This window comes from Podarcis pityusensis (genome assembly GCF_964106645.2).
Source record: "Podarcis pityusensis genome assembly, chromosome: 4".
Taxonomy (NCBI): Eukaryota; Metazoa; Chordata; class Lepidosauria; order Squamata; family Lacertidae; genus Podarcis; species Podarcis pityusensis.
The window spans coordinates 96,226,017-96,252,383 of record NC_138027.1 but is presented as its reverse complement, the minus strand read 5'-3'; the positions used below and the strand labels follow the sequence as shown (position 1 = coordinate 96,252,383).

At 40.6% G+C, this 26,367-nt stretch overlaps 1 protein-coding gene across 10 annotated transcripts in view; it reads left to right on the top strand.

Annotated features, from left to right (window-relative positions):
- Positions 1-26,367, top strand: part of LMO7 (LIM domain 7) — a 143,908-nt gene that overhangs the window by 72,791 nt on the left and 44,750 nt on the right. For 7 of the 10 annotated variants that reach the window (XM_081002897.1, XM_081002901.1, XM_081002899.1 and 4 more), the window contains exons 5-12: positions 15,353-15,383; positions 17,196-17,309; positions 17,754-17,952; positions 18,926-19,178; positions 21,003-21,296; positions 21,590-21,766; positions 22,330-23,037; positions 25,032-25,061. In XM_081002897.1, coding sequence (XP_080859023.1) covers positions 15,353-15,383; positions 17,196-17,309; positions 17,754-17,952; positions 18,926-19,178; positions 21,003-21,296; positions 21,590-21,766; positions 22,330-23,037; positions 25,032-25,061 — 1,806 coding nt within the window. The remainder of the gene's footprint in view (positions 1-15,352; positions 15,384-17,195; positions 17,310-17,753; positions 17,953-18,925; positions 19,179-21,002; positions 21,297-21,589; positions 21,767-22,329; positions 23,038-25,031; positions 25,062-26,367) is intronic. The other 3 variants (XM_081002902.1, XM_081002895.1, XM_081002903.1) reach the window with 2 other exon arrangements.

The window sequence follows — 26,367 nt, the reverse complement described above, 5'->3', positions numbered from 1 at the left end:
ATTATAATGCACCTTTCATATATCAAATATGGAATCATCATGCAGTATGATAGGTTATCTTCTGGAATGTAAGTATTCTGTGTGTTTAATCTGTTATGAGATATAAGGGTTTTTGTTGATGTTAATTATAGCATAATGCTAATTTTTTAAAAAATACAAACAATAACCTGTAAATCTCATTAAGTAAGCCAGCTAACAGAGTTGTACGGTGAAGCATAATCTAGTTGCCTGTATGCTGCTAAACCAAAACAGAATTAGAACTTCATTTCTGAGGGCAAACACAGTTAAGATCCTACCTAAGCTTATTCAAATGGAAAAGGACAGCAGGCTTGTAAGGCTTCTAGCATTCGCAGGACCCAGGAGGACTGGATTCATTCTGTCCAAATTTCAGGAACATTTCTTACTGCTTACCTCATAGACATTTCTGTTTGTGGCATCTCTGTGTCTCTGAACCAAGCAAGATTATTGAGTTAGTGGTTGTTGGTTATACTATGTGTTGCTCACTGAGAAGCGGCAGCTGTATTGCAAAATATTAAGTATTGTATGTACTAAAAGGCTAAATGCTGATAAGCGGGTTCACGTGCCAACAGAGATGCTTTATTTGTCACATTGTTATAACTATCTATAGAAAGCAAAACAAATCTTTTAAAAATAATAATATTGTACTTATTGGCATCACTGGTCTGAAATGCACATGTTCACCAGCAGACCTGTAACAGATAAGTTTCCAGCAAAAGAAAGAAGAATAAAGACCTCCCCTAAAAGTCTAGAAATAAATTTAACCCCCCCCCCAAAAAAAAACTGCCCCAAAAAGTGTGGCACTCACTATAACAACTTCATGGTGAGTACTGGCACCTATTTTTCTAGGGAAAGAAGCACCGGACCTAAATTACTCACGTTCAGTGGGTCTGTTCTTGAGTAAAACTGAAGTGAATACCACCCTATAATTTACGTATGCAATGTATGAAGCACTTCCAACATTCACCTTTGTTACATAGCCCTGGGTTTGGAGAGTATGAGAGACAGAGGAAAAATCCGAGGTGAGCAAAGGACTGTAATATTCTAGTTTGTGCAACGTCAGGTGTGTGTAATGGTACATATCTGAGTTAAACATTTATGTCCTTCTCACAGCATGCTGTATAGTTTTGGGCATTTCTTAAATAGTATTCTTTCTTATATAAGTGTGTGTAGGTTTCATGTGTTGCCTTCCCATTAGTTTTATTCTCACATCCAATCATTATAGGTCTATGTTAACCTGAGTTCAGTCCTCCTTGAAATTTTGTAGTACCTTTATCCTCCTGATTCACCACAGCTTCTTAGTGGAGTCAGATGTGACCTCAGTTTTGGCAATAGATACATGGAGGCGAGATCCCTTTGGCATTAATGGTGGTCTTGTTCAGCCTAAACTTCAACAATATCACTAGATCAGGGAATGCTAACCTTTTTAGAGTTCCGTCCCTAATATCAGCCCCAGGAGTCCAGATAGTATCCACCAGGTTTAAATACCTGAAATGCCCCAAACTGGGAACAAATTGTTGGCTTACTTCATCCAGAGTTGTTTGACTGTTTATACTTGAGATGAGCATTCTGGTTTAAATTAAGAAAGATGAACTGGGGATTTAACTTGGAATATCAGAGCCTTAACTTATGCCAAAGAATGTGAAGGTTTGGTTATATAACAAGAATTTAAATTAAAATGGCCATGTGTGAATTAGTGAAGGTTAGGCTGAAGTGTTCTTCCTTGTAAACGTTTAATATAAAAGCAGCATATTTTTATAGCACCGCTAAGTTACTGGTCAAAAGATAAGGTGCTGTAATAACCCTGGGTGTAATTGCAAACAAGCGATAATACTGTACTTGAACAACCGAAGAACAGCATAAGAAGAACGTTTACAAAGTTAAATTGAAAAAAGCAATCTGAGTGACATTCCTTTTTTTTTTTGCTTTCTTCCTACGTATGACAAATTTAATTACAAAACTCTGCAGCATCCGTAACTATAAAGAATAATACTGAATCTTAAATATTTACATAACTATGTAAAAATAAAATGAAGTGGAGAGAGATTACTAAAACATAGCAAAGCAAAGCTTCTGAGTGAATAAACATATCAACAGCTACATAAATCATTCAAACATAGTATCTTATTTGAATACTTCTGTCCCATGACTATTATTTACCCATGTATTAGAGATGTAGCATAAGCACTTGCCTGCTCTATGGGATCATCAGATTAGCTGTATAAGTCAGTAGCTAAACATAGTGCAATGCTTTTAGAACGTTAAACATTTGGGTGCATTGGAAATAACTGATATTTACCTTGGGGGCATGTGCTTGCCTTATGTCTATACAGCTATTATTGCACAGTACTTTAAACTTGTGGTTCATTGGCACTGAGTGAAACAGAAGTTTAAGAGCTCACTTGAAAATCTTTCCTGGAGGCCTGCTCTTTTAGCAAGTATGTATTTTATTTTCCTTAGCAAAGGGGGGGGGGAAACAATTTTCAGCTGGTATAGTTCAGCTCTGTATGCAAAGGGGGGTGGGGAGAATACAACTCTCCCCAACTCATGACTATATTAACAATGAACTTTAATATAGGCAGAATATAATCATGAGTGCAGATTGGTGAGTACAGTGAAGTGCTTCCCTTCTAAAGTTGCTCTATAAACCCTAGCTGTGTTTTTTTTCAGAAGAAAGAAATAAGATTGGCCCCAAATAGCACGTGGTTGACACACACACCCTCCCGGAAATGATCTGCCCAGAAACATGCTGGAAATTTTGTGTGCAACAGAGAGAGAAAGAGATTGCTTGGCTTTTGATGGTGGCTATTAGTACAGTGGTACCTCGGGAAAGGGATGCAGGTGGCGCTGTGGGTTAAACCACAGAGCCTAGGACTTGCCGATCAGAAGGTCGGCGGTTCGAATCCCTGCAACGGGGTGAGCTCCCATTGTTCGGTCCCTGCTCCTGCCAACCTAGCAGTTCGAAAGCATGTCAAAGTGCAAGTAGATAAATAGGTACCGCTCCGGCGGGAAGGTAAACAGTGTTTCCGTGTGCTGCTCTGGTTCGCCAGAAGCGGCTTAGTCATGCTGGCCACATGACCCAGAAGCTGTACGCCAGCTCCCTTGGCCAATAAAGCGAGATGAGCGCCGCAACCCCAGAGTCGTCACGACTAGACCTAATGGTCAGGGGTCCCTTTACCTTTACCTCGGGTTAAGAACTTAATTCATTCTGGAGGTCCGTTCTTAACCTGAAACTGTTCTTAACCTGAAGCACCACTTTAGCTAATGGGGCCTCCCACTGCCGCCACGCCGCCACTGCGCAATTTCTGTTCTCATCCTGAAGCAAAGTTCTTAACCCGAGGTACTATTTCTGGGTTAGCGGAGTCTGTAACCTGAAGCATCTGTAACCTGAAGCGTCTGTAACCCGAGGTACCACTGTAGATATTTAGTAAGCGGTCTCTGAAGTGGGAGGAGGAAAATAAGATGAACACAATCCCACTTTGAACATGGGAGACAAAAGGAAGTTCCGTGGTTAGGACAGACTTACCGTACTTATGTCAACCTGAAAATAAGTGGGTTGGTGATAGGCTCATAGAACCATAGAATTGTAGTGCTGGAAGGGAGCCCACGGGTCATCTACTTCAACCCTCTGCAATGCAGGAATCTCAGCTAGATCCTACATGACAGATGGCCTTCCAACCTCTGCTTAAAAACTTTCAGTGAAGGAGAGTCCAGCACCTCTTGTGGAAGTGTGTTCCACTGTCGAACGGCTCTTACTGTCAGAAAGTTCTTCCTGTTGTTTAGTCGGAATCTCCTTCAGGTACTACCCTCCAGAACAGGTACTACCTTCAGGTACTACCCTCCATCTTTCATGTGACAGCCCTTTAGATATTTGAAGATCATTTATGTTCCCCTGAAAATAAGAGGGTTGGTTATAGGCTTCCTAGAAAAGTAGTGGGATAACACCCTACCCTATTTCGATCACCGATAGTAGTAATTCAGAATTTTTCTCTTGCTGGCTCCAAATACTAGAAGGTTTCTATTTCTGGAATGGTTTTGTATTTATGCATGATGTGTTTTACATTGTGGTAAGAGGCTTTCCTGTGGTATGTTTGTAGCCACAATTCTAAAAGTAATTTCAGCCTTTACATTGCATAATTATGAACTCGGAATGGAACATTCTCCATGAACATTGCTTTCAAAACGTAAAGTCTTATCCTTTGTTACAGTATGTGATGGCTGCTGCTGAGTCATTTTTATACATGCCCTTGTGCTCATTTCCTCCCCAGGGTTGTATCCTCACATGGAGTTTTTGAGGCCTATTTGTGAAATTCTTATGGATGACTCACTGGGTAATATCAGTTTCACACAATCTGAATAAGTTGAAAACTATGCAGGCAACGGTATCGTTGGTGTTCCACCACATGGTTGAATAATTTGAATGGCCATATTTGCATACAGTATGCTGTCGGTCTTGGTACGCGAGTCTCATTGGGTGAAATGGTAAGATACCTGTATATATGCGGAAGGATCTGTATAATGAGAGGAAAATATTGTCCAATTCCCAAAAAATAAAATAAAAGGTGGCCTTATATTCTGTTTCTAATACTAGCTGGAAAAGCTCACGTAGTATATAGGATATTTTTGGAAGTCTCCTAAAGCTTTGGGCAGGCGTGCTCCAAGAAATATTGTAAATACATGAATTAAAGGTGTTGTGTCTGGTGGTCAGACCAGAAACTCTCATCTCTAGAATCAATTAATGACCTGATTTAGACATAAAGAAAAAATTATGGGGTTGTGTCCAAATGGTTTCTTTAAAGAAACAAACAAAAATGAACAAAAAGCAGAGAAACAAACTTTTGGCCTACCTATACAAAGAAAGCAGGCAGTTCTGTGGATTTTTATTCTAACAGCTATTTGAGAGGTGGTAGAGTGTGGGGGGTTTTTGTCTGGAAGGGGGCACTATAGTATGCCAAGCCCCTGCCTAATTCTATCAGCTTCATATTGTGAAATTCAACATCATTTAACTTAAAGGGGGTGCGGTTGGAGGCAGAGGAAGTTAAGCTTTCATTACAATGATTCTGAGAGTCCTTTCAGTGCAGAAAGAAGAGAAACAGAGGAAGAGGAAGGGTGGCAGGAAAGCCCATGAATCGGGCTGCTTCTACCGAACTTTCCCATTCTCTATTTTAACAAAAAAGAAAAACGAAAAAGAGAGAGAAACATTTTACTTTACCGGGGCAAAAGAACAGCTTCTTATCAGCTGCCAATGGTGCTATGCTAGTTAAACGTGCTAGGAGGGGCAAGCTGCAATCCTTTCAAATGCACTGGTTGCCATTGCCCCAGGGAAGTAGTTGTCCTAGCACAAAAGCACAACTCTGCCCACTGCTACAAGGACCCAGGTTTGCAGCAAAACTAAAACTTTCAGGGCTCTTCCAGGCGACCTGTCTACCAAGTGTTCATTCTTACTTGTTTGCACAAAGCTAACATGGTGGTTAGACTGTGTCCGGTCTTTCCTGAGCATTACTTTTGATTTGTTTACAGGGTAGTTTTGTGACAATGAGCATTCATTCTGTGTTGCTTGTGGGGTGCTTAACCCACACATATCATTGCATTTCCTCATCCCTTTGTAAACCACCAAAAACCATGGCGACATCAATGATTTCTGGAACCTGGAAGTGGCCATATTTCAGAGCAGCATGGAAGCTCTGTCGCAGGAACAAGAGAAGAGAGTGAATAGGAAACTCTGTGATTCATCAGTACAGCTACTGCAGCTCTGCTGAGTGGGCAGACATCTAGGTTTCTCTTCTTAGATTGAAGCCATCTGGCAGCCACAGTTTTTCAGCATAAGAAGAAAGAGCAGTCTGCCAGAATCTGGCCTTGAGGCATCAAACAGGAATTCAGCTGGAAAGGGTTTTACTTTGGTGGTGAGCTGGAGGGGGGGGGGGCAGGAATAGCAGTGGGCCAGTGGGAGTGGGCAGGCAAAGCTCTGCCACTTCTTCAATATGCTGCCTGAAGCAAGGGGCTCATCTTCCCTCATGGTAGGGTCACTGACATGAAAAGTTAATGTGTGGTGACTGACGAGTAATGTGTTTCTCTCTCTGAAAATTATAACACAGCAATCAACATGCATATGTGAGTTGGATCTAGGACTATAGAGACTCTGAATTAGAGACTTATTGGCATCTGTCTGTCTCTGGAGACAGTGGAAGAATGCGTCTTCAGGGGTAAGGTCAAACTGTTAGACAGTTAATGCACGTGCTGTGGCTATAGAGACCAGTACAGGAGAGACATGTTTTATTGCAGGTGGTGCAGATGAAGGTGTCTGGTGTTGCTGCTACAGGTTCACCATAGCGTTAGAGACTGCTTTGTCATATATAGAGACTGTGACATATATAGGGGCTCGATGACTGAGTGCTTTTGGGTGTATTCTTAATTTCTATTTAGTCATTTATTAAATTGGATGCACAACATGCTGTTTGCTGTGGCTGTATTTTACTGCTCCTCCTCCCTCGTCTCTGGGTTTTTAGAAACCTGTCAAACTAGTCTCAAGTTAGTTTGGGTCATCCATACTGAGCCAAGAATGGTTCCTTGTCTGCTTGTGTTTTGCCCAGCAAAACCAGTCAAAACTTCTAGGAAGCATTTCTTTTTTAAAAATTAAGAATCCAAGGCTATACAAAATCCAAGGAGTTTCATCCTGGTTAGAGACTTGATCAGATGCCATGCAAGGGATTGCATTAAATTGTCCATATGCATCCCGGTGTTGAAATATTTGTCTGTCTGTGCCAGGAGCAGGAATCTCTTATGACCTTGACAAGCTTGAATTAGATTTTATTCACAAGATTTAGAAGTAATTAGATTTGGTAGTCTGAATCTTATGCCCCCTATTATGAAATAGTATAGTCAGTTTCATTGTAATATAGCAATCAGTCATAATACACTAAATGTTAACTGTAAACAGTTGGAAGGCAACAACTTTGCATGTTCTGAAAGTCTGAGTTTCATGTTGGATAGCAAGCACTTGAACTTTGTTTCCTACTGAAACACATACAGATAAATACCTTGTCAGACTTCTTAAGCACATATTCCTTGTTTTTGTTGATTTCTAAAATATGCTTTTGATTCTGACCCTCGGCAGCCTTTGTGTAATTACAGTTTTGAGTATTGACGTATGGGTTACAGTATGAGTTTTAACTCTGGGACATCTTTATAAATTAGCATCGGTCGCAATTGACCGCTTACACCATGCCAATTACAAGCTTGAGGTGGTGGTGGTAAAACAAGCATGTTTAGTTGCTCTCCCTTTTAGTTTCTTTTTAAAATATATAGTAGAAGGTGTTTTTTAAAAATAATAATTTTTAAAAGATGGTTGTCGCTTCCCAGTTAAAGTGGGCAATAAAAAGATTTTCAGCCTTCTTTGATATTCTAGTTTCCTGTACTAGGTAGCAGAGCCGTAGCTAGGGGGTGGTGAGGTAGGCCCCCACCAGGGCCGCATGTGGGGGGGGGCATAAAATTGGCTAAAAATATGTCCATAAATAAAAATTTTGATTATTGCTTCATAAGAAAAGGTTTTAAATAGAGGGTAAATTGAATGGGTGGAGAGGGGGGTTGGAGGCAAGGCGGAAAGAAGAGCTAATTTGTCCATGGCTAGGGGGTGCAATTTGGATGGTTCTATCAGGGGCACAAGATCACCTAACTACTGCTCTGCAAAATAAGATTTGGCAGATCCAAATAATCCTAGAAATAGACACGGGGTGGGAACACTTTGAAATGCATTTTCTTCATCTCATGTACCCCAGTTTTGTTTTCCTGAGTTTAGGTTAATGGTCTTAAGTACGAACAAGTACCATATTCACTGACAGACTGCTTAATAATAATAATAATAATAATACTTTATTATTTATACCCCGCCCATCTGGCTGGGTTCCCCCAGCCACTCTGGGTAGCTTCCAACAGAATATTAAAATACAATAGTCTATTAAACATGAAAAGCTTCCATAAACAGGGCTGCCTTCAGATGTTTTCTAAAAGTCTGGTAGTTGTTTTTCTCTTTGACATCTGGTGGGAGGGCATTCCACTGGGTGGGTGCCACTACCGAGAAGGCCCTCTGCCTGGTTCCCTGTAACTTGGCTTCTCGCGGCGAGGGAACCGCCAGAAGGCCCTCGGCACTGGATCTCAGTGTCCGGGAGACACTCCTTCAGGTATACTTGACTGAGGCCGTTTAGGGCTTTAAAGGTCAGCACCAACTCTTTGAATTGTGCTCAGAAATGTACTGGGAGCCAGTGTAGGTCTTTCAAGACCTGTGTTAAGTGGTCTTGGCAGCCACTCCCAGCCACCAGTCTAGCTGCCGCATTCTGGATTACTTGTAGTTTCCGGGTCACCTTCAAAGGTAGCCCCACATAGAGTGCATTGCAGCAGTCCAAGCGAGAGATAACTAGAGTATGCACCACTCTGGCAAGACAGTCCGTGAGCAGGTTAGGGTTTCATCCTGCGTACCAGATGGAGCTGATAAACAGCTGCCTTGGACACAAAATTGACCTGCACCTCCATGGACAGCTGTGAGTCCAGAATGACTCCCAGGCTGCACACCTGGTCCTCCAGGGGCACAGTTACCCCATTCAGGACTAGGGAGTCCTTTACACCTGCCTGCCTCCTGTCCCCCCAAAACAGTACTTCTGTCTTGTCGGGATTCAACCTCAATCTGTTAGCTGCCATCCATCCTCCAACCGCCTCCAGACACTCACACAGGACCTTCACCGCCTTCACTGGTTCTGATTATGGTCGATGGTTTGAATGGATTGTTGTACTCCAGTTGTATAAAAGGAAGAAAACTGGTTCATTCTGTCATAGAACTGTGTCAAGCCAGGATTCTGCTGTAATTAAAATGATCAAAATACATACATTCAGATCTGTGTAGAGGGACAGCCCAAGACATTTTGTTGCCTAAGGCAGAGTAACAAATGATGTGTATTCATACCCCATCAAGGTACATAGCATCTAAGGCCAGCCACGTTATTTTGGCACCTGAAGCAGAAAATCCCAGAATGACCTTGCCATAAAAATACAATATCTGGGTGTCCCTTCATGACACCCAAAATCAGTTGCCTAACATTGGAATAGAAACTGCATGCATTATCCCACTTATTTTAGCTATGTAACACGAATAAGCACAAATAGCATTTTGAAACCTCACAGCAGAAGGAATAAATCTCTTCCCAACAAAGTTAAGTAGGCATAAAATTAAATGCACCCACTAATGAAATAGTTATCTGTTCCTGACATCTTGAAGAGTTTTAACAACTCTTTTTGTTCTATCCACTCTTTGGATTTCAGTCTGCTTTTTGGCATTTAGAAAAATTGTCAAGTTCTCCAGAGTTGCAGGCCATAATTTGTAATGTCTAATTCTTCTCCTTCTTTCTCTACCCTATTGGATAAAATGGATGGTTTGAACATAACATTTCCCCCTTATTTTTCTGTTTGTTTTTAAATCAATGACATCTCTTTCGTCTTTCTTGCAAACTGATGGAATATCTGCTTTTAGTTTCTTGAGCACATTCAAGTTGAACAATGTCTAAGTTTATACTTTTTGTCATCTTAGAACGCTTTTAAAGCATACAATTTATTAATACTTTTGTATGTGATCCCACTGCACATAACAACACAAACTTCATTGCAGTTACCTAACATACAAAATCAATTCCTTTTTTTGAGACTGCAGCTTTTGGAGAGAGAGAGAAACAATCTATACATCTTAAAAATAAGAAACATGCTAGGCTGCCTGCTGTTGCACAATCTTTATTTGTTGTCTTTTTCATTCCTTGTGTAATCTAGTTAAACAACTTGCTATGTTAACTGGTAGGAAGTGAGAATTATTCCATAGTTTCAGGGTGTGGGGTTTCATTTGTTCCTCATGTATGTTGGGTGATGGGAAGATTCTGATCAAATTGCAACACTCTTAACAAGCTAAAATAAGCAGGAAGACAAAAGTCCAATATAAAAAATCAACTACTGTACCAACATAGTATTGACATATTTAAAATATGAAATGCAGCTTTGACAGGAAAGGCTATGCTGAGAGCCAAAGTCTGCATGTTTATTTAAAATAAAATTGTACCCCACTTTTCACCATATGGGTCCCAAAGTGGCTGTTATCTCTATATTGCAACTAAAATCCAGTAAATGACTAACATAACTGGATTTTTCTATGTAAAGCTCCCAAAAATGTGTTGATTGCTGCCTCTTCAACATTTTGAAGGCAATCCTTATTTCAGAAGGGATGAAGCACTGCACATACAAACTTGTTTTCTCAAAGTCTGTGCTTGAGCAGACGGCGAGTTCTGAGCTTGTGGTTTTCAGAATGTCAGGCAGGTATTTTATGGCTGTCTGACCAGTGGAGAAGAATAAAAGATCACTAGCAACGAGACCTGCAAAAAGCATCTTGAACATTGATAGACTAGTTTTAGTGTTGAACTTTATCTCTGGCCTGAGCCAAAGACTTGGCTTGCTACTGTTTCCTGTCAAAGGCCTTGCTTATCTTGTCTGCACCCTGCCTCGTTTTTTTTCATGCTATCTAGATTTCAGCCCCACTGACTTCATAGGACACATGTATCTCACTAGACAAGAGTACAAAATGTCTTGTATAAATCTGCCAGTTGGCACAGTCTTCTAGAAGTATTCTTAGTGCGCTAAAAGCCTAGAATCTGAATTCCCATACCATTTAAACTCATTAACACAAATTTGCTAATTTATCTAGCAGTTGCAAACATACTAAATTGTTGAGAGCCAGTGTGGTGTTAGACAAGGAGCTGGGAGACCAGGGTTCATGACATTCACTGAGTGACCTTGTGCCAGTCAATGCCTATCAGCCTAACCCACCTCACAGGGTTGTTGTGGGGGATTAAATGAGGAGAGGGAGAATGACATATGCCACCTTGAGCTCCTTGGAGGAAAAGGTGGGATAACAATGCAATTAACCACCATCACCCATGCTGGCATGTTCAAATGACAGTAGGTTTTGTGGGGTTGTTGTGGGGGGAAAATACCCCAGATATTGGTTGTGACATCTGGCCCTTAGCCTATAGACTTCTGTGGTTATGTGAATTAAGTACAGCGTCTTGCTCAGGGTGTTTTTTTAAAAAAAAACACCTGACCTCTATAAGAGCAGCCTAGCATAGCTGCTGTAATGCATCTCTCTACCTTCTGCCAATAACAACTGTTGTGTTCCAGCAGCAAGTGAGAGTATAGCAAATCTAATAGTTCCAACACGGTTAGCCAAAGAGAAGGTATGCAGGCAGCAAATGTGTCTCTATGTGTAGGAGGATGAAATCCATCAGGCTGGTGCAACATACTTAGCCTTTGTAGACTGTCTGGAAAGGAAAATAACTATAAACTATTGTACGTGAAGTATTTTCTACTGATAAGCCATTTGACTCTCAGGTTGCTTTTTCCAACAGCTGTTAAGGTGGAAGGGTGGTTTTTTTGGGGGGGGCGGGTTTTGTTTTTGTTTGTTTGATGCAAGAAAGAAACAAACCCTGCTGTGATTTGACACTGCCTTGGTTTATTGTCCGGGGTTGAAAGGGCTGCATCAAAACTATTCTGAAAATAAACATGGTTTCACTTATAGCGAGCTACTGCAGTATTCATATTCACAATGCATGGAAACAGGGGCGGGAAATGGGCTTGGCAGGTAAACTCTAGGAGGCTCAGCAAGAAGCCACAGATCTTTCCCACTGTTAGGCACAATTCCCTAGGTTTTAAATATAAATTTGTTTCTTCTTCTGCCCTTTGCGGTGCATTGATGTGAAATACTGTATCCTCAGTTGAAGTTTAAAATGCATCTCTGGGTTATTTGTGGGGCATAGGGATTCGTTCATCCCCCCCCCCCCCAAAATATATATAGTCCAGCAACCACATGGTCTGAGGGACGGTGGACCGACCCATGGCTGAAAAAGGTTGCTGACCCCTGGGTTAGACTCAGGGTGAATAATGGATTAAAAGCCTAACATGCTGAATTTAAAATTCATAGATAAATTTGTTGCACATGTTAACATCCCCATTCCATCCCATGAGCTTTAACTGTAGCCAGCAAGCTTGTACTTGTGAACTCCTTCAAGGTTTTCCCAGCCTTCTTCATTTCCGATCCTCTTATGCACAGGTGGGCAGAGACCCATGTTGTCAAGTTCCTAAAGTTAATATAAAATATTAGCCAAAAGTGCTCATGTGGTGAGACTGGGCTTCCCTGTTCCATCTTTCCTGGCCTAGCATATTTTCCAGGAGGCTGCCTTGGGGCCCCCAACAGATTGATGCTTAAGCACTCCCACATCTATGCTAACTGACTGGCCATGTATTCAGAGATCAATCTGAGAGTCAGCTGTTGGCGGGGGAAGGAATGTGCAGCTGTCCAAGGGTGGGGACGGTGTAGGCAGGCAGATGAACTTCAAAAGCTGTTTGGACTGCATTGCAGAAACACAGAAACACTCTGCATTGCAGAGTGAAGATACCTTAGATGCAGGGAGGCAGTTGGAGGACGGTACAGTCAAGCTCTGGTCTTAGATGTTGCCTAGCATATTTCCTAGCTGAACATAAAGATCTTAAAAGTCACCCAGGGCACTGCAGATAGGAGAGGTGCCCCTGCTCTCAGATAGGCAGACAAAGGGATGTCACTCAGGTAGAAAATAAGAATGTGTTCGATGGCACCTTGAGACTAACTTCCTGGATCCTTTTTTATTGTAAAACATACTAAGCTTTGCATTTCAGCAGAATCTGAATTTATAAGTAGGTAAAGGAAGGCAGAAAAATCATCTGAAAGCTGATAGCTAGAAACAAAGTTTTAAAGGGATATTATATAATTTTTTTTAATGTAGAATTTGTATAGTATTGATAGAAAACACAGTCTTAAGCCCCCACTTTGATAGCCAAATGAGTTCCTGTTCAGCTCTCTCGTGTTCTGTATGTCCCTATAGTTTGACCTTCCTAAGAACAGTGACTCTGATGTCTGCAACACTGGCCTGTTTTGCACGTAGTGTTAAGCTAAATTTTCTTCACTTCCTTTAGTTGGTATTGATAAAACAAACGCTGGTTCTTGTAAAGTTCATGCTTGAGGGAGATAATAAAATGTTCAGAATGTTGAGTGCATAAAGCTATATTGCGCAATGGTTGAGTTTTTCCCTCTCAGCTTCAGTAACTACTTGGGGAGATTCCATTCTATGTATCAAGGGTGGCAGTGATCCTCCTAGGGACAATTGTAAGAGACATTGAGTGTCTGCATTTTAATGCAATGACTGAGAACCATAGAAGTACCTCTTTATCCTGGCCTTTCACACACACACACACACACACACACACACACACACCCATTCTAGCTATAATTGTAATATTGCCCAAGAGTGAAGCGCACACTCCTTTTTACAAAAGCAAGAAGTGTCCATCTTTCTAGAGTTTTCCTTTAAAAAAAAAGCAAATAGTAAAATAAACTCCCTTGATTTCTAGAGATCGCTTGTTTAAATTAAACAGATGGCCTTTTGAAGGTTGCTAGCTGATAAAAACACACAACTCCATTTGCTTGGCTGGAGCTTGGAAACAATCTGGTGATTAGAACACAGGGAGTGAAGTGCAGATAATTCTGAATATTTCAGCTGGTAAAGAGGGTCACGGGGGACCTACAAAGACATACTGCTCAATTTGAGAGAGTGCTGCTGCTTTAAAAGCTGGTACTATGTGTGTGCAGACACACTTCCTTCCCTGCATTATTTCTGTAGTATTCAAAAATGTGCAGGCATTAGAAAGTGATCACAAGTCTCCATTATGTGTTCCTTATAAGGAACTTAAGACTACTCAGAAGTGTGGAGCTGGCCTCCTTGCATTATTGCAGGGCAACAATTGAAAATTGCACGGTCACTTCCTTGCCGCTCCCCACCAGATTCCATGATTCATGTTTAAGTGAATCCCATTCTTGAAAATGATACGGCCTCTGTCTAGCTTACTAGCCAGTTTCAGGTTGTGTTCCCATGAGAGTGGTGCCAAAAATAGCCTCTCTGTATTAACAACTGTTTCCTCCATGGCCTATAATGTTTGCAAGCGTACTCCAACATGATGTGGACAAGTGAGTTCTTGCAGAGTTGTTCACTAAAGGTAGTTCAATTTTTGATTGCTTCCCTATGGAGATGGTAATGTGTTCACCAGCTATATTCAAATGAACATAACCTTCAGTAAAGTAATTCACATTCTGTTGGCATTATAATAAGAAGAATTCACGTTAGACATCTAAATGATTGTAAATGTGTCTCTGTAACTAGTACAGTGGTACCTCGGGTTACATACGCTTCAGGTTACATACGCTTCAGGTTACAGGCTCCGCTAACCCAGAAATAGTGCTTCAGGTTAAGTACTTTGCTTCAGGATGAGAACAGAAATTGTGCTCTGGCGGCGCGGCAGCAGCAGGAAGCCCCATTAGCTAAAGTGGTGCTTCAGGTTAAGAATAGTTTCAGGTTAAGTACGGACCTCCGGAACTTACAGAATTAAGTTCGTAACCCGAGGTACCACTGTATTGCCTTTCCAACCATCCATTGTTATAACAAAATTTCAGTTATATTTTATGTCCTTTTTCCAAAAAAAGGACAATGGATGTAAACTCCCACTCCCCCACCTCCGTCTGTGTGATGTATGAATTCTTGCTAGATGACCCATATTTCCTCCCCGTATGCTTTTAAATTACAGTTGCTCTCTTCTTATTTCTATAGTGAAACTGAATTGCTTCTAGAGTGCTATATCTTCATCCTTTCTATCACTGCTGAGGACTTGAAGCTTAGAGTTTCAAAGATCAATTAGTGTTGCTTTCCTTTTTATGTAGAGGTCTTGCCATAAAGCTTGCCATAACTTTTGGGACCAGAAAGCTCAGGGAAAGTTCATAGAGGCAACTAGAATTCTGCATTTTTAGAACAGTACTGTATTTTTCGCTCTATAAGACACACCAGACCACAAGACGCACCTAGTTTTTGGAGGAGGAAAACAAGAAAAAAAATATTCTGAATCTCAGAAGCCAGAACAGCAAGAGGGATCGCTGTGCAGTGAAAGCAGCAATCCCTCTTGCTGTTCTGGCTTCTGGGATAGCTGCGCAGCCTGCATTCGCTCCATAAGACGCACACACATTTCCCCTTACTTTTTAGGAGGGGAAAAGTGAGTCTTCTAGAGCAAAAAATATGGTATTTTCTCTGGTTTGTGTCTTGATAATCTGTACTTTAATGCATGTTAATAGACTTGAGCAGTCAGTTTGGCTATGTAATTACAGTACTGTTTGGTATTAGTCATTCTAAAAGATTTAATATATGCTTGACATGTTACTGTTTGTGTGTTTTTGCAGACCAGAAGAGACTAACAGAAGAGTGAAGAATGTAAGACTCATTCTCTTTTAATTATTTGATTCACACATGCAGATGGTTTAAAAAACAAACTTGGACCTTTAGCTTAGTTAACTGAGCTTTCTCCTCTTCTTGAAAGAGGTCAAGCAGTAGAAAGAGAGACCCTTCAAATGGCACAATCTAGTTAAATGCAGTGTGTGCGGTGCTTTTTATTAGATAGGTTTACAACATACCTACAAACCCCATGCAACCAAGGCAATTTGCTTTTCAGATGGTAAGTGGGTCTCCCTTTACTAGGACCTAAGGCCTGTTTGCTTATATCATGGTTGGGGTTTGTGTGTATGTTTCACTCTGGTGAGTGTATGCAAAGTTGGACAATGTTATTGCATATTTTTGTATGATAATATTTGTGCAATCGGAGGGATGAGGGTGGCGCTGTGGGTTAAACCACAGAGCCTAGGACTTCCTGATCAGAAGGTTGGCAGTTCGAATCCCCGCCACAGGGTGAGCTCCCGTTGCTCAGTCCCAGCTCCTGCCAACCTAGCAGTTCGAAAGCACGTCAAAGTGCAAGTAGATAAATAGGTATCGCTCTGGGGGGAAGGTAAACAGCGTTTGCCGTGCTTTGCCAGAGCTGTACGCCAGCTCCCTCGGCCAATAAAGCGAGATGAGCGCCGCAACCCCAGAGTCGGTCACGACTGGATCTAATGGTCAGGGGCCCCCTTTACCTTTACCTATTTGTGCAGTAAGCTGCATTGATACAATCTGAATTTCAGCAGATCATGTATAATGTAGGTTCAAGGTTCAATAATGTGTTAAAAGGAAATAAGCCATTCTAAACAAAAGAAACCAAACTCTGCTCCAAGAGAACTCAAATGACACTAATAAATTATGTTATGTAAATGTAACAAGGAATTATGCAAACCATATGCATTCATTTATTTGAACAATGCTTACTTTAAAAATAATAGTAAGAGTTCTCCTGAGGTGCTTGTGCAGTTTGCTGACTTCAGTTCTTTTAAGACTGAATTCTGAATGGACTTGGCCAATTCATTAACAGTTGTGCCAGTAAATGCAGTACAATGTATGTGCTGCTTATTTCAAGACCATCATGTTTTGTTCAAACCTCTGTATGTGAGTATAATTTGGGAGTTTTTCCTTCTGCACCAGTGTAGTGGCAAGAAAAGTGTGGGGAGCGATGGAAAATGTTTGCTGCTCCATTTCACCCTCCAAAGTATGCATGTTGTGCATGCAAACTACATTCACTGTGCAGCAAACCTTTTTCGGTGCTTGTCAAGGGCACCAGGACCAGTGCCTGTAACTGGCCAGAAATGCTAGCTTTAGCCATCAGTTTGAAGAAGGCCTCTGATAAGGAAAACATGGAAAGGAAAATCCTTTATTCAGACAGCACAGTCAATATGTGGAATTTGCTCCCACAAAAAAAACAACAAACCACGGTGATGGCCTTCGACTCGGATGGCTTTAAAAAAGAAATACTGTATACAAATTCATGTAGGATAAGGCGTCCGAGTGCCTGTTGCAGGGAACTGAAAATGGGGAGGCCATTAGGAAATGCTTTGGGGGTTTTCATAGGCATCTGTTGGGCTATGTGAAAACGGGGAAGGGCTAGATGGAGCACTGGTCTGCTCTAGCAGGCTTTTTGTATGCTTTTATTCTAATAGCAGGTATCAGTTGAGGAAATGTGTTAAAAATTTCTGTCTTGGAAGTAAGAAAGTAATAAGTTTTATAATAAGCATACGTTTGGCATAATTAGTGTGTGTGTGTGTGTGTGTGTTTTGTCTGGCTTTACATCATTATTCATAAATGTTTCATTCTTTTTAAATTTAGGTTTTGATTACATTATATTGGTTGGGCAGGAAAGCGCACAGCAACCCTTACTATAATGGCCCACAGCTAAATTTAAAAGCCTTTGAGAAATTACTAGGACAAGCCTTGACAAAGGTAAGGTATTCATGGAAAGAAAAGTAATTTCAGCAAAGATTATCTACTATTGCTGTGGAAAAAAATGTTTGACCGGCTGAGCATGTTTTATCTGATTCAGTTTTCTACTTTTTGAGGAGAGGGGAATCTATAGCTTTAAATTTTCCTTTTTGTATACCGGTACTTTTATTGCTGTAAGCCACCTTGGGAAGACAAAAAGGCAGACTAGTAAAATAATAGTAATAATAATAATAAACATTGCATGTGCTTTTGTCCATCTGTGTGACACCCAATTTGGCATCTAGTTTTATTGGAGGCCACTTAGAAGAGGGAATGATATAAGCTTCCATTGAGAAGAACACCATTCATGTCACCCAAACAGAACACTTTGCAAAATTATCATCGCTAAAATCCTTTGATAATTTTTTAAAAATTACAAACAACAACAACAACTTTTCATTGCAGGCTCTTGGAGAATCCAGCAGTCCCAAACGAAGTGGAAGGGATAGTGGATACGGAGATATTTGGTATATTGAACGCAGTGACTCACTTTCGTCATCTATCAGCCATAAGAGAGACGATTCCTTTGATAGCTTGGACTCCTTTGGCTCAAGATCTTCTGCAAGCTTTTCATCAGACGTAACTTTGAAAGGTGGCAGTGAAGGTAATATATTCTTTAAAATCTTACTAGCCATATTTGCTTGAGAGAAGTAGGACAACAAAAGCTGTAAGGGTTAGATGCTTTTACATTTTGCCTTATTAGTCTTTTCCTAGTTTTAAATATCCTGAGATTTTCCAGACGAATGTCAGATAGCTAAAGAACATTCCCTTAAACAAGTTTGCTAGCTATCAAACAACCGACTGAAGGAAATTCAATGGGGAATTGATACTAGATAGGTCATAGGACTCCCTCACTTCCAGTTTGACCCCAAATACTAAATACATTTGACAGGTGAGCTGGAAGTCATTAGTTTTACCCAGTACCTCTGCCAAACCTCTTTACCTCTGCAATCAATAAAGTTGTGGCCTGATCTGACCCAAAATGTACATTGTCATATTTTGTTTATTTACTGTTCCTAAGACTGGCTGGTGGGGGGTGGGTGAGGCACCCAGGCACGCAATTGAATAGCTGTTCACAATAGCAACAAATACATTTTGGTAACTATGCTAATATTAACAGAGACTTCATAAACAGTTTCGTAAGGACTTCGTGACCTCTGGCCTGCCATTCTCTGTTAGTTTTGTGGCACAGTATGTGATTTTTGACCGTCTATTCTGGCACTGAATTTTTTTTTGAAAAAGTTGCTTCCAGTTCAGAGAGGGGTTTTCATTTAATATTATTGGTCTTGTGATTTCTGTGGAGAAGTATCAGTTATAGAGCACAATCATTGAGATCAATAGTTCATTTTGCAAGTGGGAATGAGGAAATGATGTAATTAATACAATGTAACTAAGAAAACCAAAGTTCAGTCAGGTGAATTTTCATACAGTATCAGGGCAAGTGTCTAAAAATATTATCTTGCTCTATTTGCAATAAAAATCTTAAGAGGGCTTAGGTCAGCACTGCCTTATAACAGAATAAACTTCTGATGCTGAAATTTCAACTTAGAGGATTTCTGTGTGTTTTTGCTTAAAAGATTGTGAAAGTGACACAGATTCTGAAACACGCGCAAGAATGCATGATCCCAGTAAAGATGACATGTCGTACCGCAGAGTTTCTTTGATTGAACCCAAGCCTGCTGCAGAGTTCAATCGTTTCTTACCCAGCAAAGCTAAACCACCAACATACATGCCAGCACCCTTGCGGAAGAGAAGAACAGAGAAGAATGAGGATAACAGAAGAAGCTGGGCAAGTCCTGTGTTTACGGAGCCGGATGGAACATTTTCAAGGTATTCATGTGGTGTTTAAATGTGTTACATGTTGCCATTGTGGCAAATGTTAACTTATCACTACAGAAGAGGCCTGGTGTAAGCATACCATTGTCAGTGGAGATCAGGGGAATAATGAGGACATGTAATCTTCTCCTTCCTTCTGTGCAATTCTGTTCCCCTTCCTGTTTATGGTTTGATTTAACTATGCTTGCAGGTACAGCACACCGGATCCGTTCTGGAACTCCGGTCAGATCCTGAGGTATTCGCAACCGGAGGTGCCTGCTCTGCACATGCGCGCAGTGCGGTGGAGTGCTTCTGTGCATGCGCGCATGGCGAAACCCGAAAAAATACTTCCGGGTTTGCTGCGTGCATAACCCGAGGATACGCAACCAGAGGTGTGCGTATCCAGAGGTACCACTATACTACGTTCTCATTTGATGCTATCCAGTGTTGCCCTTGCATTTCACATTTGGGTTTCAAACTCTGTATGCGACACAGATGTGTAATGTTACACAGTGGTTAAAAGAAACCGTGGAAAAGAGGGATTTCTTGTGAGAGACAGAAGGTGAGGGGGCTCATGAGTCTTCAGTAGGCTTCTGATTTTTCTTTTTCCTAACCATGACACCAGAACAACGAAGTGGCCTTTATTAAAAGGTTGACACAGTGTTTTTATATTTAAAAAAAAGGGTGCCCCTGAATTTCTGGTAGTTTTTTTTTTTTTAAGCTTGCTAAATTGATGCGTTGTTTATTAAAATATGACACACTATTTCTGCTTTCCCATGTGACTTTTAATATAACTTGCTAACTCATTTTGTAAGGTAACTGAGAGTAAATATTCTGTTCATTTACTCAGATAATAAAATGAGATTAACTTGAAGTTCATAGAAGAATTTTTTCCCATTCCCTCCTTCCATTTGAAGCCATCTTTGCCTCTCCCAAAGCCCCTTTGGAAGCTCTTCCTAAATAATGTGGGGTGGTACACAGGGTGCTGCTGGTAAATGGCAGAACTTCTCAAAATTGACCACCCCAATACAAAACGATGTACAAAATCTTTATTTTGTCTTTGGATTATTACTGCCCTCCAAGAATTTACATAGTATTGGCTTATGCTGTGATTGTAGTAGAGCTGGTGACCAGGCTTACCAATTCTCATTCTGTAGCTTCATCCCTGTTATGACTGATCTCAGCAGATGTGAAAGGAGTCCTTTACCTTCCGATCAAAACAGCAGAGCAGAGAGTGGCTTTGCACATCTAGCTTCCCCACAGGTGACCTGCCAGTTTGATGGTAGTTCCTATTTGGAAGTTGAAAGGAAAGCGGACAGATGTTATTCAGGATGATTTGGCAAAGTGCAGGCTTTTGGTGAATATAGCTTTTGCTAGACCTGGATTTCTTTATGCCCAGCAAAATTATTCTTCCATGCTTGATGCTCAAGACATTGTACCACTGACCCATTACCCATGGTGCTGAAAGAGATGTGGTTAAAGGTCTACTTCTCTGGGTTCTTATGATTTACTCCTAAACTATAAAAAAAATCTGTAAACACACTATCTGTGAATAGTGTATTCTGAAGCCAGATTTTCTTGATCTGCCTGTACAGAAGCTTAAACCACTTCCCATGTGTATGTGTGTGCTTTGAACAGTTTCCCAACATTTTCCTTTTGGTCATATGAAACAAAAATCTTCTGTTATAATGGCATTCTTGCATGCCTGCAGTGCTTTGATACTCAGAACTAATTTTGCTTCATTCACAAGTTTGTAATTTTTAGCCAAATATGTCATCTTTTCTGTATTCGACAACAAATTGTGTTTGAAAGTATAACTTGATTGGGTATTTTGTACAGTAACCAGAGAAGAGCTTTGCAGCGAGAGATGGAATGCAATACATCAGCTAACGTTCTTTCAGGCTTCTCCAACTATTTGGAGGAGGAGGATGAAGAAGGAAAGACAATGGGCACTCCAGACATTGAAACAGATGACCTTTATGTTCGCAAAATAAATGCTGCAGTGTCAAACCAAAAACTTTCCTCTCATAAGTTTCTTCCCAAGTCTTGGATTCCAGGGGAAGAATTGCAGTGGAAAAAAGCGAAAAGGATATCTTTTTCCAAGCAATGGTATAAGGATATTCAAGGATTCAGGTTTGTTGTCTTGCATGTTCTTTTTTCATCCAAGCAGACCTTTTTTTAAAAAAAACACATGCTTAAGTGGCTCAAATCACTGCACGATTTGAGTTGCGGCAGGGGGCGTGGAGTCTTCACTGGCTGTTGCCTGTGGAAACTGAATTACTGTTCCATTCGATTTTGAAATGCAGCCTCTTCCTATACCAGTTATTTTAAGCAGTGTATTCAAACAGATTACTGCATACCATTTTTGTGCCAGAACTTACATATTCCCTGTTTTTCCCTTTCTTCACTTACGTGCTACTGTGCAGTAAAAGTGCAGATTCTGAAGAGGATCTTGCAAGAGTCCAGGCAAGCAATAGCCTGAGTAACTTGGGTAACAGTTGCAGAGAAGACTCAAACTGCGTTAAACAGACTGCGGAACATGCTGCAAAATCAGTACTACAAGCTGCAGAAGAAAATGTTAACTGTTCCTCTGATCTACCAAGGTTGCTACAATTGCATGAACTATGCTGTCCTGTGTGTACGGAAACCTGCTCTTTGCTAAAAGTTAAAGTGAAAAGTTAATATGGATCGCTGGCTTTTGAACTTTCCCCCCTATGTCCATACATGTTGGCTTACTGAATTCACACTACTAAAGCAGAGTGGATTTTATTTTTGTGCTGGTCGATGCTCTTGTCTTCTCTGCAATGATTGCTATGCTTTGCTGCTACGCAGGAGTAAAAGTGTTGTCCTTTTAAAAATATGTTGGAGTCGTAACAAGCCACATTTCAATGTTGCAGTGTGCACCCCTTTTCAGTTGCAATTTTTTTGGCATCTTTTTGGTCTGCATTTCAGGCCTTGTTCTCACTGAGTTGGGAAACCTTTGAGCTCTAGCACTGAGGGCTAACTTGAATAAACGTTCCTTTTAAAAAAAAAAGCACCCCCAAATAGAAAACCTAACATATTGGTTTTATATGCCAGACACAGGTTTAGCACCTCAGTGAGAGCTAGGTCTCTGTTTCTACTAGTTAACGCAAGTTTTAATTTGTGTGTCTTTTTTATATCTCAGTCAGTTTTTATTTCTGCGGGCACTGCAAAAATATTCTGATGACTACCTGTCCTCTGAAACTAGAACCAAAATTGATCCTTCTTCAGGGCCTAGGCTCATAACTTGCAGGAAAAAAAATTATTTTAGGCCTGGATGTGACCAAAGGGACAGTGAAAATGGAGACAATTATCCAGATTTGGAAAATGATGATTTGTTTGTTCGTAAGACTGGTGCTTCCCATGTGAATCCGGTAATCCTCCAAGGTTTTCAGTATCTTAAGCAAGGTCCTCAGATAGAAGGCGAGATCGTTCTTCAACCCAGAGACGATGAAACTGTAATTCCAGATTTGGAAAAAGATGATTTGACAGTTCGCAAAGCTCAGTTTCAGAAGAAAGAAGTGCCCTTATCAGGGGCCCCAGATAGATACTGGCCTGCTCTCTTTCCGGATCCTTGGAGTCTTCCACCAGAAATCCAGGCCAAATTTCTTTGTTTGCTTGAGAAGACAACAACAAAGGATGAGAGACAAAGTGGTGGAAAGATTTTATCTCCTTCTTCACGGCAAAAGAAGGATGATATGTTGACCCGCAAGATGGAGCTGCTCAACATAGGAGTCAATGTGCAGCCCATTAGTTTCTCTCCAGGAACATGCAGCAAAGAAGACATGGAAAAATGGGAGGCAATCAGAGAGGCCAGCAAAATCAGACACAAGAAAAGGCAAATGGTTGAAAGGTCAGCTAAAGGTCATGCATGGATTGTGCTTGTATCCAAAATATTCAGAAATGGGTTTTTGTTTTTGTTTTTAAGAGAGAACAAGGGACAGCAGCATCTTGCTTTCAGCCATGCATGTCTTGGTGTGAAAGTTCAGTCTGTGTCTTTGTATATTGTCCCATAAGTTGTCGTGTTGGTTGTCAAGCTCATCAACAATACAAACCACATACTTCAGGAGTTTCAGGACTGTTTGATCACTGGACTAATGCAACTTTCATGAATACATTTATTTAAAGGATCAGAAATAAAAGTTTCTGCTTACAACAGATTCAACATAGCTGGTACTTCAAAGTATTTGTTTGCAGACATTCCTGGAAATGTACGTTTCAAGTGTAGGAGTGGCTAAATGGGTATAATATTTTTTTTCTCCTTGCTCTACTACTGTTTAAGGTGTTTATATTCTTGTATCGAAAACACATTTGTGGATGAACAGAAGCAAACGTACATGTGGATTGCTTCTCCTCTTTCATCCTCTTTCTCTGCAGTCTACGTCTATGTGATCTAAATAACCCCTTTAAAAAGGTAAAGGTAAAGGACCCCTGACAGTTAAGTCCAGTCGCGAACGACTCTGGGGTTGTAGTGCTCATCTCGCTTTACAGGCCAAGGGAGCCGACATTTGTCCACAGGCAGTTTTTCCGGGTCATGTGGCCCTTTAGGTATGCTCAAAGGTTGCTCACAGGTGGAGCAAAGATCTCATTCTGCAACCGCTGACCTTTCCCAGCAGTTTATACATAGTTTTGCTTCTAAATTGCTTCTGTCCCATTCTTGACTCAAAAAGAACTCCCAACTTAAAAGCACTTTGTGGAGCAATTAGGAGTGTGAATTTAGATAGATAGATAGATAGATAGATAGATAGATAGATAGATGATAGATAGATGATAGATAGATGATAGATAGATAGATAGATAGATAGATAGATAGATAGATGATAGATATTTAGTAATCCCACTAAAATATTAACAAGTAACTCTGTCCCAATCCAGCCACTGAAATCTAGCCCTAATGTGGGAGGACTTTACAACCTGTTCAGAAGATCTTTGGATACTAGTGAGCATAATTTGCGGTTGTTGACAACACCTATCTTCATGAAGAAACAGTCCTGGGTCAATCTTAATGAGGTTTCTTATATTCACCTGGTAAAGTGTTTTCCATCTTGAAATACCCTCATCCATTCCATTCTACATGGAGCATTCATTAGTCCTTCAGCAAACTTTGTATGTTTTTTTTGTCTGCTGAGTAGTTCTAGAGCACGAATTATGCATGTTTCGTTGGAAAGTATAACTGCAAGCTGGTTGCATACTTAAGCTTAACACAGTTAACAAATTTCAAGGAACAATTAGAATGAAACGTGCGAGGCACCTTACATTTTCCCTGAATCTCCCTGCCTTCTTTTAGTTATCCGAGAGCTGTGCTCTGTAAATGGCTCAAAAAGGCATGGGCTGAATCTTTGCCCTAACATATTACTCTGTGACTGTTTTAAATAGTTATGCAATGATTATATAAACAACTACTAGATACAAATCAGAGCTGCAACTGCGGCTGTATTTAATGTGTTAAGCTTCTGATATGTCTTCTGTGTGTTTGATAGATTAAGACGTGCAAAGCAAGATTGGGGGGGGGGGCGGGGAACCCATTCATATTTGCATTTTTGAGATTAAGTTTAAGGAAAGTTTCTAGGTATGCACATTTTGTGGTCCATACTAAACCACAAAGAAAAAAGCAGGTGTAAGTATTTGTGTTGGCATTTGAATCTGAGAGTTTAAATTATTCTCAAAGTTCAGCCTAATATCTGAATTTTGATATTGCAATAGGGTTTTCATATTCACATTACTTTAGCAACTTGTTCATTGTTTTAGTTCATATGTTCTACCATAATATTGTTGGCATTTTTTTACATATGATGAAAATGGAATGGGTAGTATGAACTTGTTTTGGTTTTCTGATTTCCCCCTCAGGCTGTTTCAAAAGATTACTGATGAGCATGGGTAAGTTTAATGAGAAGAGCATGGCAGAGCATAAAGATTCCAACATAATGCAATGGATTAACCATGCAGCTTATGCGTTTGCAGCACTGGCTAAAGACTTGTGCTTTGAGGCAAAATGTGCATGATGCTTCATACTTGAGTGCTTAATTGGTTTGCACCGCAGTTTCTGGGATTCATTTAAGGCAGTGGCAGGAAATGTGGCCCTCTCAGATGTTGCTCAACTTCCGCCTTCCATCAGCCCCAATCCCTAGCAAGTATGGCCAATGGTCAAGGATGATGGGAGTTCAAGTCCAGCAACATCTGGAATGGCCACTAGTTCTCTACCCCTTGTCTAGGAGGAACTCTGAATGGCAAAGGTTTTGCATGTATGGAGGAAAATAAAATGAGCAGTTATAGTCTAGCAGCTTCTTAAAACAAGCTGGGAATGTTTCATTGCTTGAAGCCTAGCATGTGGCACACTTCGGATAGAGTATGTTTGAATACTGTTTATGCAATCCACACTTCCCGCAAGTAGCTCCTTAAACTAAATGAAAACTGACTTTCCGCCAGAGATGTTGATGACCAGCAACTTTCCTGAACCAATAACTTGTGCCTGAGAATGGGATGTACCAGCAGCTGTGCCAGGAAATTTTCACAAGCAGTTTGACGGTGGTGTTTATAAGTATTTGTAGGTTTTCAGCATCAGCCTCTTTGTACACAATCCCCCTTTTGGCCTTGGAGAAAGATTGAGTTCGTTTGACAGAAAGAGAGCTTAAACTAGAAATATTGTGAGGCATCTAAGTGGTAAATATTCACACCAGGGAAAGGATTTTCATCTTTTAATGAGATAAATGGTAAAATTGGTATCCTTTAATAATACATTTTTTCCCACTATTTGGGTTTTGCCTGTTCCATGCGCCTAGAGGGTTTCTAAAATTGGGGAAATTATTTCACAAATGTTGACTACTAACAGCAAAAAGTGCTTCTGGCTCCAAACACAGCAAGCACAAACTTTCATTTCTTTCACAGCATATAGGAAAAATTACATAACATGAGATTATGATGTCCTGGCTTTCCCTAGCATTGGTGCACATCAGGGACATTTGAAATACAGTTGTATCTTGTATCCCGAACGCCCTGGAACTTGGATGTTTTGGCTCCCAAACATTGCAGACCCAGAAGTGATTGTTCTGGTTTGCGAATGTTCTTTGGAACCCGAACGTCTGGCGAAGCTTCTGCAGCTTCTGATTGGCTGCAGGAGCTTCCTGCAGCCAATCAGAAGCCACAGTTTGGTTTTCAAACATTTTGGAAGTCAAATGGACTTCCG